General features: G+C 42.4%; 1 protein-coding gene across 3 annotated transcripts in view; it reads right to left on the reverse strand.

The window, feature by feature from the left end:
• cdon (cell adhesion associated, oncogene regulated) overlaps window positions 1-19,081 on the reverse strand; it is a 32,491-nt gene extending 13,410 nt beyond the window's left edge. The window contains exons 1-9 of one of the 3 annotated variants that reach the window (XM_025054960.1): window positions 18,946-19,081; window positions 6,693-6,831; window positions 6,250-6,528; window positions 5,606-5,752; window positions 5,250-5,393; window positions 4,884-5,171; window positions 4,308-4,577; window positions 650-915; window positions 38-177 (exon numbers count right to left, since the gene is read on the reverse strand). In XM_025054960.1, the coding sequence (XP_024910728.1) occupies window positions 38-177; window positions 650-915; window positions 4,308-4,577; window positions 4,884-5,171; window positions 5,250-5,393; window positions 5,606-5,752; window positions 6,250-6,528; window positions 6,693-6,765 (1,607 nt within the window). In that variant the 5' untranslated portion in view covers window positions 6,766-6,831; window positions 18,946-19,081. Of the gene's footprint in view, window positions 1-2; window positions 178-649; window positions 916-4,307; window positions 4,578-4,883; window positions 5,172-5,249; window positions 5,394-5,605; window positions 5,753-6,249; window positions 6,529-6,692; window positions 6,832-15,666; window positions 15,786-18,945 lie in introns of those variants that run through there. The other 2 variants (XM_008308998.3, XM_008308999.3) reach the window with 2 other exon arrangements.
• Between the last annotated feature and the right edge of the window lie 531 nt (window positions 19,082-19,612).

Raw genomic sequence — 19,612 nt, forward strand, 5'->3', positions numbered from 1 at the left:
ACCCTTGCCCGTGCGTAAGGGGAGCATGGCTGGCTGGCCTTCGCCTGCTGACCTCCGGGCCACCATCAGCACCTCATAGAGACTGGAAGGCTCCAGCTCTGACAGCCGCAGGGTCTTCTCACTGCCAGGGACGCGGACTGTATGCCAGCTCCCCACCACTGTTCCCATTTCATCGACCTGACACAGCGAAAGACACAAACAGGCGGCCACACACACACGCACAAACATAAATGCAAAGACAAATAAAAACACATGACTCAAAATGACAGAGAGAAAAACAAAATCATCTGTCGCTCTATAATCTTCCACAGCTCTGCCTCTTTTCCGACTCTGAACAACAACAGGCAACGGCCTCAGAAACAAAGCCTGTGAGATTTCAGTCATAATTTCCAACTGCAGCAGAAAAAAAATGAAGTCCTTACCAGTACTGATGTGGTCTTATAGCCTGAGTGGATTATTAACTGAAGCAAGGCTTAGGTTTATGTCAGAATATGAACAAATATTTAACTTCTACAAGTCAGAGTCTATTAAATTAGAGGCAAAACCAAACCACCAGTTCCTGTGCAGCTGGTGCACAAACATCTGGTTTAAAAAAAGACAACTTTTGGATAAAGAATAATTCAAATATTAACAGCAGTTGCCCTCTCACCTTACGGTATTTCACAAAATAGGCGATGATTGGACTGCCTCCGTCACGCCCAGCTCTCCATTCAAGATCGTACATATCTGGCTTGTGAGTCTGCGGGGGGCTGATGATAATCGGTGCCTCTGGGGTCGGACGGTCGCCGCTCCGCCGCTCTGTCGGTGAACTAATGGTTCCATCTATGCTCTCTTCTTGCCCTTCATCACTTTGCATTGGATGGAGTGAAGGTGAAGGCTCCAGTATCACACCAGAGGTGAAACCCAGGTTCAGATCTGTCAGGGATGAGGAGTGGAGTATAAATTAATCAACTTTTTTTTAATCACTGTTCCTTAGACTCTCTTCCTCTTTGTTTGTCCTATGGTTTCATTAATTTTTAATCACTAAATTGTTTCCCTAAGTAGAAAAGGAGCTTCAGCCACCATAGTGGTTTAGTCATCTGTAAGACAGGAGTGCTACCCTCTCCACCACTGGGTTGTGGGCTGCATGTTTGGGTTTTTTTTATTAATTTTTTTATTAAAGTCCAACATATGTTCTAGAATTGTTCAACATAGAGCTTCACCACTAAAAGCTCCACAATGGACCTTTTATTTTTGATATGTCAACAAAGCTGACATTTGGCATCGACATCCTCACAAGTTTAAAAGTGGACAGCTGGACTACAGCCTGTGGCCTTGGAGTACATTTCCAAGCATATATTTTACTACTACAGTACTACAGTATGACAATTGGCTTAGTGTATTTTCTGGAGAACGTACCTGTATAGGTTGGTGAATTTTATGTGCTGTATGTTTTTTTGAGGGCATGTTTTGAGCACTCTTCATAAAAGCTGTACTGAAGTACTGGCACCGGTGTGTGCCGTGTGACTAACAAAGGTGGCTCTACACCCCAACAGAGGACGGCCAGTGCTGGAAAATTTTACATTTTGGAACAAGCTTTTAAATCTACATAAAATAACAAGAAAAATCTGGATGTGAGTGGCTCGACATAATCACGCTTTGTTTGTTTTTTTCATTAAAACTTCACCAGAGCCAGAGAAGTCCACCTGGGCAAATCGTGCGAGTGGGGAGCTTTATTATGGCTGACACAAGTTTGGCAGAGCTCAGGCGGAATTTTTTACCAAAGCAGTGTCCACAAGACTGAGGAGCTCTTTACCCCAGGCCACACCACTGAGGCCAAAGAGCAACATACATCTGCGTTCAGATCTAGAGTAAATAGGTGGGTTCAAGCGGTAACACTTGCAACTGCACAGCCTGGATGCTGCTATAAAGTGTTATAGGTTTGTGCAGCATCGGTTCACTTTGTAAAACAAACAGGCCCGGAGCTGGTAACACTAAACCTGATCCTGGGACTACGGCCAGCTGCCACACATTCCACACACCAACCATTAAAATACCGAAGAGAATCGGACCCCAGCGCTACACTGAGTCCTCTACACCCTCTGCTGCTCGTTCCCTCCTCCTGCCCTACAACACTTCTGCCTCTCCACAGCTCTGACTCATGCTGAACCACAGACAGGACTCCACCTCTTACACACGTATATATGGGAGAAGGCATTTAAGGCCATGGGATCCTCATGATGGTGAGGTAGGGTACCACTCTTCCTTCCCGGAAAAAAAAGGTCAGTCCATTAGAGGAGAACAAGCTGATGAGTTAATGTGACTCTAAATCATCCAGGATTAACAGCAGAGACAAGAGCTGCTGAAGAAACACTCGGTTTTGGAAAGAGGCACTAAACCAACTACAGAAGATAGAAAGGCCAACATTTTATAGGGGGGGTAAACAGGTTAAGCAGTCAAGCAACAGCAACGTTAACTAAACAATGTGTCCGGCTTAAGTCAGGTAGTCAATATCTGCAGTCTACATCTGTCCCAAAGACACTGCCTTGTCAGGTTTTCTTCATTTGATTTGACCCAATGCACCTTACACCAGGTTTTCACCTTTGTTTACAACTGATATCAGCTTTTTGGTTTTCACCAGTTATTGACGAGGAGGCAGCCTTCATTTTTCACTTTCTTCAGATTCATAGAACGACAGATGTTAAAGTCGAGACCCCGGCCTCAATTGTGACACAGCCACTGTACTCTGTGCTGCTGCCTTTGTCAAACAGACAGGTCGACCACTGTTGGTGGGAATGGAAAGTTTTGAGGGAGTTTGAAAAAGAGGAGACTGTCCATTAATATAATTGTGAAATTGAACAATCCTTCATCAAGGAAGGATCCACTTTCTGTAAAACTTTCCTCTTCAACACGGCCTGCACAGACATTCTGACCCAGATAAGGGACTGAATCACTGCTGAAATCAACATTTTCTTTTCCTCAGCAAAAACATAACATGCAACTATGGAAAGTCACAGAATCCGCCCTTTGCTTTTTGAGTTATGCTGCTGACAAGCAAACAAACACACAAATAAATAGACCAGTGCAGCCCAGAATATACAGTAGTCTCCCTGGTAGAGACAGTTATCTTTCACAACACTCACATTGTTGCCTAAACTTTTTTTTTTAATGCAGGCAGTGCTGTTTGGTAACAGGGGGAATGGGACAAGAAGTGAACAGCCAATCATGAGAGAGTTTAGACACCACGTCTCCCCTGTACTGCATCCAACAGGACAGATGAAAGCAGGTTGTCATGGTGATGGAGAAAGACCGCCACAAACACAAAACATATTTTGAGCTGCTGTCTGTGATGGATTACAATAACAGACTACACAAGCTATGGATAAAGTTTACTTTGGATACAAACAAGGGGGGGTGATACACTCAGGAGCCTGACGCACAGACACACACACACACAAAGAAATACACACATACAAGCACTGACCTGCTTATCAGGTCCGTGCTCTGTTTTGTACATGGACATTATCAGATATTCAAGGTCATTCTTCTTCCTGCCTCTTGTCTGACTCCCTACATGTAGCTGTACTGAACTCTGTGAGGGATGGGGTGAGCTGGGGGTCTTGTTCAAGAGCATCTGGGATGGGGGGTGGTGGTGGAGTTTTGAAGCAGGGAGAGAGTTGTAATATGTTAATAAATAAAAGGCAGTTGTGTATGATGTTGACAGCTGGGTGGTCTGTTCCTCGTCATAACCCTCCATTGCTACTCCTTACATTCCAGCGTCCGGGGGCTTATCCCTGGCGGCGTGCACAAAGCTCACTCTCACGCTCAGGCTCGGTTCAAGGCTCAGGAGGAGGGCGGCCTTGGCAAAACCTTTCCTACCGGCCTCACAAAAACACACGGTAACACACGCTAACACACCCTGACACACATACAGTACACACAGATACAGCAAGGGCTCCCTGAAGATTCCTAAAATACTGCCCCCTAGAGGTACTGACTGCCAGGACAGATCAACTTGTTTCTTTAATTTTCTTCTTTTGTACCTTGCTGTGTTTTTTTACACAAAGTAGACTTCTTCTGTAAGGTTATGGGTTTCATCCCAGCATGCATTACTCTACATGCCCTCAGCATGATAAAGAGAATGAGAGGATGACCTGCATTACAGATTTTTATACTGTATATTCCATTTAGTAAATATAATTTGATATCTGTTTTGGGTGTATTGCCATACGGCTCAGTAGTACACGTTGACTCAAGAAAGGGAATTATACGGTACCAGAGAAAAAAGCTTTAAACAAAATCCAAACATGAAAGACAAATCTTCATACCTGGTTTTGTTGTTAGCATTCCATAGGACTGTGTGGAGCCAATCCCATTATCCGCTAGACACTGATAGAGGCCAGTGTCCTGTGATGTCACATGTGTAATAACAAGGGAGGAGCCGAAGATCTGAAATCGTTGTGATGACACGATGGGCTCGGCGTTAAAAAGCCATGTGATGTTCGGTGAGGGATTTCCTCTCACTAAACAGGTAAAATAAGCCGGGGAGCCAGGAGAGACCAGCTGATCAGTCAGACCCTTCTCAATGGACACTGGCTCTGTAGAAATGACAAGAGATCAACTTTACTATCAACATCTAGACAGCCACTACTTAATGCAGTGTTTCCACTCTTCTTGATCGTCCCATGTTGACACAGTCACCACTATTTACTCTATTTGATTCCTTAAAACAGATATTCTCACAGAAGAAAAAAAGTACTGATTATTCTCACTGTAGCAAAAAAAATTAAAAAACAAATAATTGTGACCTGATGTGTCACCCTTGGTGTGGGCCCTCACCCCCCACTTTGGAAACCGCTGTAAAAGTATAAAAGACAATGATAAGTTTCTTCTCTTTTTCTTACCAACAACATTCACAGTGTAGTTTGCGCTCTTCACAGTTCCCTGCTCAGTCTGGGCAGCACAGGCGTACGTTCCATTGTCATTTCTTGTCACTGAGGCAAAGACCAGGTTGTTGTGCTGGTGTTGATGTGAAAGCTCTGCCGTTAGCTCCTCGCCGTTTTTAAACCACTTGGCCACTGGTGGTGCACTTCCAGACACAATACACTCCAGTATCAGCCGCTGAGACTGTAGCACTGCAACAGCCTTTGGAGCAGTGGGGTAAACTATCCGCACAGAGGAGGTGACTGAAGCTAGACAAACCAAAGTTAAACTTTAGAGGATGATGACAGCAAAGGTAACTGGAAACCATCCGGTGCTTACTGACTTACGTTTTACTGACACCTTGGTACCATGAGGCTGCACAACGGTTTCACTGGTGACAGGGTTGAATGCACCGCATTTGTACATGCCCTGGTGCTGGGCTGACACTGAGATAATCTGAAGGTTCCCCGAAGGAAGAACTAAGTAGTCACCTGAAAAGAGAAAGAAAAAGAAAAATATTTCAATTGTGAAATATCTAGAATAGTTGCATTTCTCCAATTTATCTGTAGTTAAAAAGTTCTACAAGGTTTTTTTCCTTGTTTTTTTTTTTTTCATTCCAACCCATTTACCTTGGATTTAAAGTTTTACTTATTAAGCCCTCACTGAGAGTATAATTCACCTCTGGTAAACAATTCATACACACCTGTTGACACCTCCATCCACTCCCCGCGTACTTTTAGTCTAGGAAGTGCAGGGGGTACACTGAATGGTAGAGGACACTCTATAAGAGCATCGCTACCTTCCTGTACAGATAAAGACCGCCGCCGACCCTCTTCATATTCTGAGATTTCTGTATGGAAAACAAAAAAGATTAAACCTTAAAAAAAAAAAAAACACCAGAGTAAACATTCAATACAAGCTGAGTAACAGCTGAGAGAAGAGTAAGTGCCGGCAGTGCTACTTGAGTTAAGTTGTTTGTGTTGGATGACTGAGTTTGTTTATTGATGCATTAAGTGATTCTATTCAGCTTGATACAGTTGAAGATCAAGGTCAACCCCTTAGTGTTGTGTCCAACAGCAAGAACCATCCCAGCAGGAACATAACACACTACACAGGAAAGCCCCAGGCTCATTAAGGATACCGGTCAAGAGGCATCTGGATGAGCGCCCGGCTAAAAACTCCTACTGCTTCCTTCCCTCCGTGTGAGCAGCAGGCAGCTGAGAAAGGCAATGCATCTAAACGTTCAACACTCACAAGTGTTCTTCCTTTTTTTCAAGGATACTTCCTCCCTTTCTTAACTATGCTGCTTTGAAGTGTGCACACAAGGGTAATTCTCTGTATCCGTACCTGCTATGTCCACACGTGCTAGGCTGCTGGCGATGGCCGGCCCATGTTGTAAGCGTGCCACACACTGATAAACGCCTACGTGGTTTGACTTAAGAGAGGAGATGAGAAGCGAGTGTCCACTGAGCTCCACTCCTGAAAGGGTATCCTGGTTCAGGGGAAGACCTTGAAAGCGCCACGAGACTGAGGCGGATGGAGGATTCACCGAGCAGCGCAGACGAACAACAGAGCCTTTACTCTGGACGACGGATGATGGCTCTGAGCTAAAAGATGGATAAAGGGCTGAGGACGATAATAGGAGAAAAAGAAAAAAAACAGGATCATTTATACAGTCAGTTTAAACTTCAGAGGAGATGTTTTCATTCAAATAGCAGCTGTGAGCAAATAAAACACAGAAGTTTTGAAGATTAAAGCGCATTTTATCTTTACTGCATACTACAACTTACATGAGCAGCTGATAAGAAGAGTCTGGCTGAGATACAGCACAGTGGACAGGAGGACCCTTAGGCCATTGTCCATGTTGCACTTTGACCCCTGTCAGCAGCCGTTTTGAGCAGCACGTACAACCCCGTCTGTTCGGCAAACCTGCAATTCAAAAAGAGAGATAACCCACATTAAAACGATGAGAATATGAGGAAAAAAAAATATGGTAAAAAAAAAACATTTCATATAAGCATTTTGTCTTTTGAACAACCTTCTCTGTAATCTCCACCTTTCACCCTCTGCTCTGACCTGTCTTCTCGCCCACTTCACTTTTTCCATTGAGGTATCTCTGCTTTTCTAACCCCTGCTCCTTGCTCCCACTGAGCAGCGGAGGCCTTTTGCTAATGGAGAGGCTCTGAAGAGACTGTCTCTTCGCTCCTTATATCACTCTCTTGTCACACTGTGTTGCCTTCTCATGGATTCACTGTAGCCTGAAGTGCAGGTCCAGACACACAAGGAGACAAGAGAGAAGCTAGAAAAGAAGGAGAGGGCACGTAATTAGGAGCATTCCTCTATCCTTTTCAACCTGACCCCCTCCCTAATGCAGCACCTCCTCCTACTTTTTCTTTGAGTAATCCGTTCAAGCTTTGATCCCAGGTTGCTGGTTGGTAACCAGGGTTTGAGCCTGAAGCCTGAGGGACAATGGTTGTCCAGCTGTGATATTCACAGTGGTGCATCGGCAGCTCGCAGACGTTGGCGGAAGGGCCAACTGAGGCTCAAAGGTGGGTCAAATAAATAGGATGATGTCTGCGAGGAATCACTGGAGCTGAATCTATACAATGTTTCAGGTGCTCCATGAGATGGGGTTTATTATTGTTCTATATTGACACGATAAGGATTAGCAAAAGAAAACCTGGTTAATATACAACAAGTAGTCCTGACCGACTGATAAATGACCTTAGTGATTAATCAGTTATCAGCGTTTGCTTCACTGGGTTCTGAGTGATGCTAAGCAGACTTGCTCCTCTGTGATCTCACCAATGGGACACAGATGCTTTATTCTCAGCACTCATTCTCACTCTCTTCATCTTGCCTCCTCTTTCTCAGAGGGTAACATGAGAGTAAGAGCAAAAGAGAGGCAGGAAATAATAAACTCTTCCAGCTCCTGGCTCACGCCCCCTTCTCACCCTGAAGTCAAAGGTCAAGGAAGAGCAGAGAGAGAGGGTGAACCAGCGGGTGTCTGGTGGCCCTGGACCAGCCCACAGAGGTCACCTTAAGCTTTCTCTTTGAAACTGCCACAAAAATGAGAAGAAGAAACTAATCTACAAATAAAACCGTCTAAATGTTAACAGTCATACGGCTTTGACAAAGTATTTTCATAGTTGTAAAAATAAAACACATCCAGGTCCCTGTGAACTTTTGACTTTGGTGGTGGAGCAAACTCCACTATGTATGTATTGGGTGTATGCACCACAGTTTAAGTGTGTGCCTTGTCATTCAGGCAGATCAAACCCACATCTTTAAGGCTACTGTTTCTGCATCACAAGTTATAACAGGTCCACACACCACTGCTATCTTTTCTTCCTACTGGAATAATGACATGCTATTATGATAATTAAAAACAACACTACAAGAATGCACAGTACAATGTAGGGATATTGAAAAAAGAAGTGAGAAAAAAGTGAAAATTAAAATCTGAAAATCATTCTTAATAATTTTTTTTTTTATATAAGAACACTTTTCCTACAATGTGCACAAGACGCTCTGTGTATACACTGCATACACACTCTCAGCTGTCTATCTGGTACAATGATCTGGCACAACGAGGAAACACAAGGACATCATTCCTCTTCCTTATCTGTTTGGCTTAGTGCTGACATCCGCCACCATGAAGCTGCCTCAGAGGAGACAGACACTATAGAGATATCTTGTATCCCTCATCACAGAGTCACCCTAATGCCGGCAAGAGTGTTGGATAGAAAAGGCAAATCCTCCTTGTTCATAAGCAGATGACCAGACAAAGGATGGTGTGGCCCTTTGACAAAAGGGAAGTCCCTGTCAAATGGAGCCTGATCAACCCAACAGGCGTTTCCTCTTGTCCTGTCTTTATCTCTGGCCAATCCACACCCTTTCTCTTCTGATGTCCTTTAAATTCCTGACTACAAAACATAATAGATGTGTTCCAGATTTTTTTCTCTAGAGTATTGGCTCTATTTTGTGTTAACCTACAATTTTGCACTTTTGCATTTGATGCATGACCAGCACTCAGTTCAGGGTCTCTCGGCTATAATTTAAAGTTAAGTCCGGTCTGGCCCAGAGACCATGTGTTGCTCAACAGTAACAGAGAGAGAGAGGGAGGAATAAGGTTAGAAAATATTTCCTTTTTAGGGTGTAGCGTGCAACCTGTGACTGTTTAGGAAAGATTTGACTGACATCTGGCTCATGTGTGTGAAAGCAGGAAAACAAAAACTCACATCTTTATGTTTTGACCTTTTTGAATCTGTGTTGGGTTTTTCCAGAAAAAGTTTTTGCAAATCTTTACCATGGCTTTCAAGACACAAAACCTTTGTTCATCTGTCATCAAACTCAGCACAGCAACAGTATCCTCTTCATCTATGTTGGACAAGATGGATCCATGGTGATGACACAGGGCAAAATAAACAGACCAACAGGATGCCCTCAGGGATGGTAAAAAGGGTGAGTGTTGGGGTGAAAATGGTTTAGCACCTGCACTTCTTTTTAGGCCTCTTCTCTGCAGGAACTACTTAAAGCCTCATCTGCCCCCATGTGGGGCTGGCCCATATTCTTGTCATATTGGGTAAACAAGGACAAAAGCAACACAGCGTAGCATCAAAGACCTGGAGGGCAGAGCATGAGCAGGTCAGAACTAGTGCTGCTGACTGAGACAGGGGCCAGAAGTCTCAGCTTCACACCATTGCACAGTTGAATGAGAACCAATGGTAGACACCATGAAGCAGCTTTACTGTCTATTTGCCAGTGCTGCTGACAAGAGGCTGATTAAAACCTAATAAATCAGAAAGTTTTTTTATCTCCAAGTAAAAGAAAAACTAATTTCTATGATATGGCAATTAAGCACAAAGTTGCAGAAAACAACTTGAGGCTTAAATAAGGTGTAACAAAAAGAGCAAGTCTTTTCTGGTATGATGGTCTAATCTGACATGTGTGCTGTAGCTGATTCACATGCTATACCCCAAACCTGTCTGCACTCGCCCCACATCTCACTGACAGAGGATCTGCAGCACACACATTCCTCAGGTTCACAGAGAGAGAGAGAGAGAGAGAGAGAGAGCGAGAGACAGAGAGACGGACACCTACACACACAGGAGATTGGAGATAAATTCAAAACAAGAAGATGAAAGGTGATGGGCAAAAATATACAAGACAAATGTGAAAAAAAACTCCAGTTGAGGTGTAAATGGAGATGGGGTATCAAGAGGTGAAACATTCACTCAGAGGTCACATGTTGCCATTGCTATATTTTTTTTCTTCCTTTTTCCTTTAGCTTCCAGATAAAGACATAAAGAAAGATAATGGCTGCCTTTCAAACCACATCTGCCAAAAGCGACTGATGATTCAGCCAAACTACATACATCTCAACCAACAAATCTGGAATAGCATCCCTAGAGAGGAGTTTCTATACAGACCTTTATAGTCTCATCTGTTGGCCGGGATGAGCCCAGTGAGGACGCCTGGGGCCACAGATCCCAGCTAATGAGTGGTATGGCCTAACACTGTCTGATTAGAGACTGGGATGAGATGTTTTCAAAAGGAGGGAAGACTGAGAGAAAGGTAAAGAGCCAAAGAAAGTTGTAAGAAAAAACAGGGACATGATTTTGAATCTAGTCAGGGAATAAAGGTGATAAAAAAAGTGCAGAGCTTTTTGTTCCCTTTCTTTGAAACAGAGATAAAGAGATTGAGTGAATAATTGTGTGAACCTAACATCCTGTAAAACACAAAGTCATTAAAGGTAGGACAGCAGAAATCAAATGTAATACACAAAAAGTACTGTCTCTGTCTTAGGAACTACTACCCTTCTGTTTTTCTGCAGGAGGATGTAGTATCAGTGGGCTGGGAGGTGACAACAGGGCTGACTGGGTCCCTGAACCCAGCGACATGACAGTCTTGACGACACCACTGAGGTGGTGTGGGACCAGATGAGAAGTGGAATGAAAGGAGAGGCCCTGGGGATCAGACAGTCACATCCCACAAAGCCTTGTTTACCAAGGACAAACATACCCTTCCCCACACTTTCTCTCCCCAACGCCTCCGTTCAACATACTTGACCCTCCCCAAAGTGCCAGGGCCGGGACCTGGGAGACTGTGCTAATTCTACCCCGAGGCTTGTTGGCATGGGATACAATCAGAGGGCTGAGAAGGGAGAAAAAGTGGGAGCACGTTGGAGAAGGAATTGTACAGTATGTAAGAACCATCTTAATTAAAGATTGTTCAGCAATGTCTTGTTTTTCTTGGGAATTTGTGAGGGGGACGGACAGGAGGGAGAGGAGGTGTGACTGTTTCCCAAGGTCCTGAACAGCAGGATTAACCACAGGGGCGAAACTCAATAGTGGCCTCGGACACTGGAAACAGATCCCCGGGTATCACCACCATACAACTCCACCTCAAGACCTTTTGCAAAGCGCATGTAACTAACAACCCTTCCCTATTGTCAACGCTCTCTAGGCCCTTCCGGCTGATTTCACAGGCCTTTAAGCCCACAGGCGAATGTCTGTTCAGACGAAAAGGTAATTCTGATGGAAAGGAGGAATGCACAAGAAGGCCCACTTGCCTGCAGGGTGTGTTATAACATTGATCTCCAACATGTGCCAAGAGTCTGATTCACTAAGGCAGGCGAGAGGGGAGCTGGGATTGTGCAGCCATAGCAGCAGGGCAGAGAAGGCCACTGATTCACATTCCAAAATATCAGCCTGAATTAGAGATGAGAGCAACACAAGTAGATGCAGGGGAGGAAAAAAACATCAAGCCTGCCAAAAGTCCACCTTCTCAGTGGGAGTCAGGACAGTCTCAGCTTTACTTAAACTCAGTTGTATAGACTGTGAACTATGGGCATACAAATGATCTGATCCAGCTGCCCCGGCTCCCCTTATCCCCTCAGCACAGACTGCAGTCCCTCCCCAACTATCCTGGATTCCATCACTGCTTGTGTCTCTACAGCAACAAGAGGCAAAGACGTAGACAACAGCTTCTGCTTAGTCTCCTCCTGATAGCTCTCTGGCTGCGGACCAAAAGCTTTTACAAACTAACACATAATTTAAATAATGTCATTTTAAACACACACAGCAAACAGAGTTGGGTTGGATACCTTAAACAGAAAATAAAAAGAATCTACATTTCACAAAACCAACCAAAACTGACACTGCTGGGCTGTTGACAAGATGCTTTACTTTTTTTGTCACTTGAGAGGCGTGAGAAAGACAAAACACAGAGTATTTTAATTTATCAGAATGAAAAATTGACTTTGCAGATATAACAGAGCAATGGTCTTCCACTCACTCAAAGGAAAGGGGGAAGGCTAGAGGAGGAGGGTGAAACAGGACAAGGAGCCTTTACTACAAAAACATAACTCAATATAGATAAAAACAAACATTTTCAATATGCTTATAACTTAATTAGTGATCTTTACAAATTCTATAAATCTCTTGCAAAACCCCAAGCAAGCAAACCAGCTCCCTCGTATGGAGAAGTCTGAGGACCCAAAGATAAATAGTCCCAAACAGTGTGTAAATGCTTTATTTAGTTTGTCTAAATGTTTATCTGGCTCGCCTTGTAACACTCCATGCTTGTTGTGTGGCAATCGAGTGATCGCAAAATAAACTCATGGGTAATAAGTCAACACCACACATCATTCCAGTTTCCACTTCTGGCTTCTTGTCAAATCATAAAAACGTGTTTCCAGACCACTTTGTGCTGCAGAGTAAGACGAGCTTTTGGCAAATGAAATCGTACTCTGTTGGCGCCAAGAGAAACACCACCTCATGACAACAGCTAAACACTGCAGAAACAAAAAACTGTGGAGTATGCAAGATCAACGTGTATACACTTTTGGGTTTGTTTGCTACTGTGTGAGGAGTTATAACAATCTATTTTCTTTTAGAAAACTAAAAATCCATCTATGCCAGAGTAAAAGTGGTTCAGTCCACTTGAGTAAATGGCTCCATCCCTGAACATCTTTTACAAATAAGCGGTTCTATTGCTCCCTGAGGGGCTTCTTCTTAGTGGCCCAAAATGGCACCCATGACCACAGGCCTGGAGGCAGGCAGCAGCAGCAGTACCCACAATTCATCACACTCTGATCTGGGTGGAAAACAGTACATCTAACAAGCAGCCTGTTTGTCAGCCAAGGGGAGTGCCAGCCACTAGTTTTTGCCTTAATATAGTCTTGCTGATCCATGTGCTGCCTTTTCAAAAGTACATACATATCGGTTTAGAAAAAAAACATGTCTAATATGACTGACTGGGTCAATACATGACATAGAAATAGAAAATTAAACAAAAATAAAAATAGAAAGAACCCTTTTGGTGAGCTCTTAGTAAATAAGAACCTTGTGTGGCTTATTTAGCTGGTGAGTGTCTAATAGGAATCAAATACATTTTGTAAACAAGAAGACAAAATGTAGGTGCAAAAAAACTCAGTAATACCATGGTAATACCATGAAAGTCCAGGATTCTTTAAGGTGATGCTGGAACTAATTTGTACGACACTTTCCTTCAAAGAGATAAAAATCCAATACACACATACAAGGTCATCCTAGCAGTGAAATCTTGACATCGATTAGCATTTGGTGCTTCCATCAAGGGTGTATTTTAAAAATATGTGCTTAAGTAAATGAGCAGTCTGTTTCCACATGACAAATGATAAAATGGTGCAGATTTTCAAATCCTTACTGTTGTACTTGTTAATGAAAGAACACCAGACATACTGTTTTGATAAAAACCAAACAACATATTAGACTGTGGTCTGGCCCGAGTACTTCAGAGCTGGTAAGGAAGCATGTGATGATATGAGGCTGTGATAACTGGTTCACATTGAAAAGGCAGCAAATTCTTAGTTTGTAGAACTGCTAAATAGTGGCTTTGGTGCCACACTTGTCAACAGATGTTTAAGGGAATGCCATCATCCTTAGATGAAAATCTAGCATAATTCCCTTGAGGAATAATCAAGTAATGAAATATACAATTACAAAAAAAAATACAAACGTCAAACAAAAAGGTTCAAGGTACATTTGAAGTCCATTACACATCCTTTTGTTTTTAAAATTAATCCAACCAGCTGTTTCTAAAATTTAATTTTAGCGGAGTGTGCATTATTTCTACAACGATAAAAACAATTGTCTATTTCTATTAACATTCGTCCTTGTATGTTTCACAAATTCCTCTTGGCCATCTACAGTTTTTATCACAGAGGCGTAAATGTGGTATTGGTTTATATTCCCTTATCATATTGAGAAACCAGATATATATATTTATTTAGAGTCTGCTTTCAGTTACATTAATAATAATAATAATAATAAAGAAAAACATCCTCAGAGAAGAAGCAGGCCTCAGCAGCCTGTCCATCTTCAGCATGCACGACTTTCTCTTGCTGCATTACAGTGGCTGGCTGAAACATCTGTTTCTGCTGCTCCAAAAACTGTTTGTTTGTCTTAACAATTACGCCCTGATGTTTCTCGTTTCATTTCTCAAATCTCTTGAAAGTAATTTTCATTTTCAGGTCCTGCAAGGTCCTGAATTTTTAGAAACTCGATATCACCATCTGTTGAAAGCTGGTGTATACATCGGCCTACAGTCAGCTCACCTTTGACATTTTAAGGGAGCTTTAGTGAAGTAAGCATGTCGTCTATCTGTAACCTTCTGGAGTAACATGCTTTCATAGTGCAGCCAGTCAGCTGCAGACTGTTTGGATAAACTGTCAGAAGAGAGGGGCATGAAAGACATTGGGGAGTGGGTCCCCAGCCACAGATGTATTCATCATGCAGTGAAAGTAATGACAGTGTTAACACAGAGCTGATAAGAGGTGTTGCAAATGACAGCTTTACGTAAACAAGAGTGACATCTCTGGCTTCCGAGTTTGCTGCCGAAGCTAATTCACTTCACCCACTTCCATTGACAGCCTGTCCTCGCAATACATTTTAGGGAGAGAAAACTTGAACTCCAACTGTTAGTTTTTCAGCTAAAAGGTGCCCCTACCAATCCAGTCTTAAGGACTCTGATTCCTTCTCTGACCTGTCCGTCTTCCCAATCAGACCCTTGCTCATGGCTGTTGGGTGTTGTCAATCAGCACTCCCGGCTTCTTAAACACTGGGGTGTTTGGCATTCTGCCCAAACTGCTTTCTGTCCATCTAATGAGGCCAAAGCATCTGTCCTTGACAAATGAGAACGGAACATCTCAGAGTTAAGACCTGCATTCAAAAAACGCAGCCAGGAGTATGACTCCATTCCTGAGCAATGATGGCTATGTATCAGAAGCTCAAAACAAACCAGGTTTTCATTTGGGAATTCTCACTTAAGTTCAAATGTCAACTATGAAAAATTGAATTATCAGCTTGCTTAATCAAATAGCAAAATTGCCATAACTAACCATAACCATAAGTAATTTTTGAAGAATAACTTAATGTCTTAATTCAAGTTGTCAAAGCATTGTCAAGATGATGGAATTTTAAGGAGGCTGCCTAAATTTATATTTATTTCTACTTTTTGTTTTATGACCCTCAAAACATTTCTCTCTGCCAAAGGTTGATTTTTTTCTAAGTGATAATATGACGGCTCACAGCACAAAACCAAATAAACAACCCCACCACGCTTTGATTTAGGTTTCAAATTCACTTCCATTCGCAAACGGCCTGGGATGAGGTTTGCCTGGCCTCAAATCTCCATGGCCTAGAAAGCAGGAAAATGTGGGAGGTGCCCAAAATACACTTTAGTCACCCATTTGGACACACCCTCTCCCACCACACTCACCTCAAATAGACATTGGCTTTCACTGATCCTCATCTAGACGCAAGGCTGCAAGCAATACATCCATTGACTAGTAGTGTTATTCATCCAATACGTACGGCTGGTAGAGGAGTGGCTTCCTTAAATGACAAGACAACTTGTGAAAAACCTTTCAATTTTGTTGACAGCTAATGACCTGTCAATCAAAACAAAAATCAACCAATTGCATAAAAACTAAGTTCTTGGTTTTACCTTCACTCAACAATCATTTGTCATTGCAAGACCATGTGTGGTTGCGTGACTGCAAAAAATACCGCACTAGAAAAAAAGAAAATCAAGAGAGCTATTATGAGAGCAGGAGCTGGTATCATTACACATGCTTACATTTAAATTGCCCACTTAACATAGTTCCTTCTACAGCAACATGTGTTTATCATTAGGCAGCAACCTAATGGCTCAAACATTATTCAAACTCATTTAATGGTGTAGTTGTGCTTTGTGAGGGTCCCGTCTGATAAGAGCCATGGCACTAATGATTTATTAATTTCCCTCCGAGTTACAAAAACCAAGTCAGAAAAAAAGATTCCAAGTCTCTGTTGTTGTCAGATTTAATCCCACCACCCGTACATCATGGCCACATGTAAAACCCAATAGTCCACAGGTAGGGTCATTTACATTAAAATACTGCACAGGTCTGTGTGTTAAACTTAAAACACAGCTGACTTAACCATGTAGGTACTGTGCTGTATTTATTCATTTATCTGAATAGTATTTTTTTGAGTCAAATCAACAAGTGGCAACCCCAGGATTATCATACTAATTACCAAAGCAAATGGATAATTTCTCTTCTTCTCTGGGGCCAGTAATGGTGCGTCAAACAGTGGTTATGTGTACCACAAAGTACGTGTTAAAAATATTTTTTATGACCGGTTAAGAAACAAATTTCTCCAGGGGCATTGTGAATACTTTCCACATCAATACTATCACACTGACGACTATTTGATTCTTTTCAAGGCTCAATTAGAGTTACTTTTTATTATTTGTAACAAATTTTAGTGTTTACTTTTTTAGCTTTATGCATGTTGTACTATATTTTGATAGCATAGACATAAGGAATGTCTTGGTAAACATCAAAGGTATTTCTTTGTATTTGCATGACAAATACTCAAAAGACACCAATATACAAACGTTGTCTTGTATCTTACAGTATCAGAGTTTTAGTAATGTAGAAAATGTTACTGCTACTTAAACCTAATGTACATGAAAAATGAATATGCAAAAATAATTTAGGGCTGATGGTACAGAACAATAATTTGTTAAAATCTAGGCAGATGAGAGGACGCCACAGGAGGAATTAGGACTAAATAAAATAAGATGTTGGAAGGTAGGAAACTGCTTATATTTTATTCAATTTGTTCTGAAACTTATTAAAGGCAGAGTGTTTATATCCATTTCTTCAGCATCCAGTATTAAACATAAAGAGATGAAATGCCTCTCTGCCCTCATCAAAACAGTTCACCAAATATTGAGAAGACAGCTCCAATGCCATCGGAAGTGTCCTCTTGTCCCCCATGGACACAACAATGTGTAAGCAACTGTTTGAACTTGAAAGCGTTTTATCTGAGAGCAGCCATGTGTGTCCCACTCACTGGATGTCATGCATTTGAGAGGGACCCAGGACTTTGTTCTCGACAACTTTTAAGTGTTCGGATTTCTGAGAGTCACCCCTATGTAACAAAAGTCTCCATGAGCGCCCTGTTGATAGGGGTGAACAACCGAGGGAGGAAATTACATGAGAGGAAGAAAAAAAGGGTGAACTTTTACACTTTCATTCTGTTGATTTCCGATTGCAGATGCACTTTTAAAAACCCATTATCGGAGACACAATGGCGCCTCAAAGTGTACTAAAATAAGACCAAGTCGTTGGTCTGCATAAATAAACTGATTGGGAACAGTTATTGTTCAACACAAGTACTAAAAAACACATTTTTATGTCTTGCTTTTTTTTAAACTGTGTGAAGATGAACATTGTGACTTTTAGTTGCCAACAGTATCAAATAAATCACACCAACTTCCCAGACCCTATCACCACTTAATTGTTGTTAAATTATTGGAGAACTGGAACAGAAATGAATGCCAGATTATAATTTAAAAAATCATATTTTCAGGGACACTTTCGCTAAGGTGCACACGTGTATTATTTGTGCCATCACTACAATGCTAACATAAATATTTTACTAAACACATTTTTAGGTAGTCCTAGTGTAAGTAGTTAGTCCTAAATTAAATGAAAAGCATGCTCTCTGTGTGTCAACAAAGATACCTTCACTCAGGTGCAGTCACATCCGTTTGCTTTGCTCAAGGAGATTTGTGCAGCGGCTAGATTTTACATCAATATTAACATGGATTTTACCAAACCCACTTTTATGACATCCCCTAGAGGATTGATCTAAAACAATAAAGGCTCTCTGTCTTTGCCCAGGGAGGGGGGAGAGGGGGGAGAAAAAAAATCAAATATTAGTCTAAGCCACCATGTTTCTGCAGAGTGGTGAATGTGGCAGCACGTTGGCTTCTAAACTGGGACACAAAACAAAAACAAAAGTACAACTTTGGAACAAAGTCATGTTTCACACACATTCTGGACCATCTTCCCATTTTTATGACTAGGAAACCAGGATGGCAACCATGGGATATGTTCTTTAAAAAGAAAGTTCTTTCATGTTTCAAAGCAGAAAAGCTGCCCTCAGGCATCTGCCTCCAAATGGGACGTGAAGTTTGCCAAACAAATACTACACCTTTTTTCAGCGGCGTCAAAGAGAAAGAAGAGAGGTACGGATTTAGGAATTCTTTAATGGTTTCCTTGTATTCCAAGGAAACATTTTAAAGCAATACTTTATACGCGTGCTGCTGTCGGAGTAAGAGACAGCAAAGTTATTCAAACCAAACGTTACCATTACCCAGAGACTAATATGAAAAGTTTGTAATTATGCTAAAAAGAAAACAAGTTTCAAAGTCATACGGTACAAATATACTGATAATATCTTTCTTAATACAGGGGCGCCACAGTGTAGCAGTCTTCCAGACAGACAGCGTCTCCACTTCACTTTTACTCAACAAAGTGGAGAAAACACGGAGAAGTTTGGATGAAACTCACAATAACTCGGTCTTTAAAGGAAACTGATATGTAGTGTGCAAATTTGTGTTACAATGCTTAGGTTCCACACAAACACACCGAAGCTTTCCCCGGAACCCCGGCCCAGATCTGCGACCGGGGCTCCTCTCTCTCACGGCCGCCCTGCTTACCTCTCGTACGGGAGCGCAAAAGCTGCGAGCCGTCCGGTGAATCAGCAGCAAGACGCATTCTTCTGATGACAAATCCGCACCGGGCCCTCCATTAGACACGGGCAAAAAGTGTAAGACAACGGCCGGGACATGAAACCAGGAGTCGGAGACAGAAGGAGGAAGGGGATGACATGAAACCAGGAGTCGGAGACAGAAGCGGAGAGTGAACGAGGAGGGGGATAAAGAGTGTTTTCAGAGCCGCGGAGCAGCGCCTGCTCTGGGGGTCAAGGTGCGAAGGCTTGTCCCTGGTCTCCACGGAAGTTTTCTACTCCTGGAAAGTTTGAAGTCCGTTTGTTTGGATAGAAAACTGTCCAGGCGTGTTGTTGTTCACAATCACACACTCTCTGAGTCACTCGTAAAAACACTTCCACACACATACACGCTCTCCGTGTCGGACCCGTTATTGAGACTCCTCTCCTGCTCCGTCTCCTACACAGGCATCTTTGAAGCCAGTGTCGAGTTGCTCAGCAAATCATGGCAGCGGTAAGGCTGGTCGTCAAACCAGGAATGTCCCAGCCCCACTACTCAGCCTGCTCCTGGGGAGGGGGAGAAAGAGGGAGGGTAAAGAAAAAAGTGGGGAGTGTTTTGCCATTAGACACGTTTTCGCATATACAATTTTTACAATTTA

This window comes from Cynoglossus semilaevis, chromosome 4, assembly GCF_000523025.1.
Source record: "Cynoglossus semilaevis isolate Cse_v1.0 chromosome 4, Cse_v1.0, whole genome shotgun sequence".
NCBI lineage: Eukaryota > Metazoa > Chordata > Actinopteri > Pleuronectiformes > Cynoglossidae > Cynoglossus > Cynoglossus semilaevis.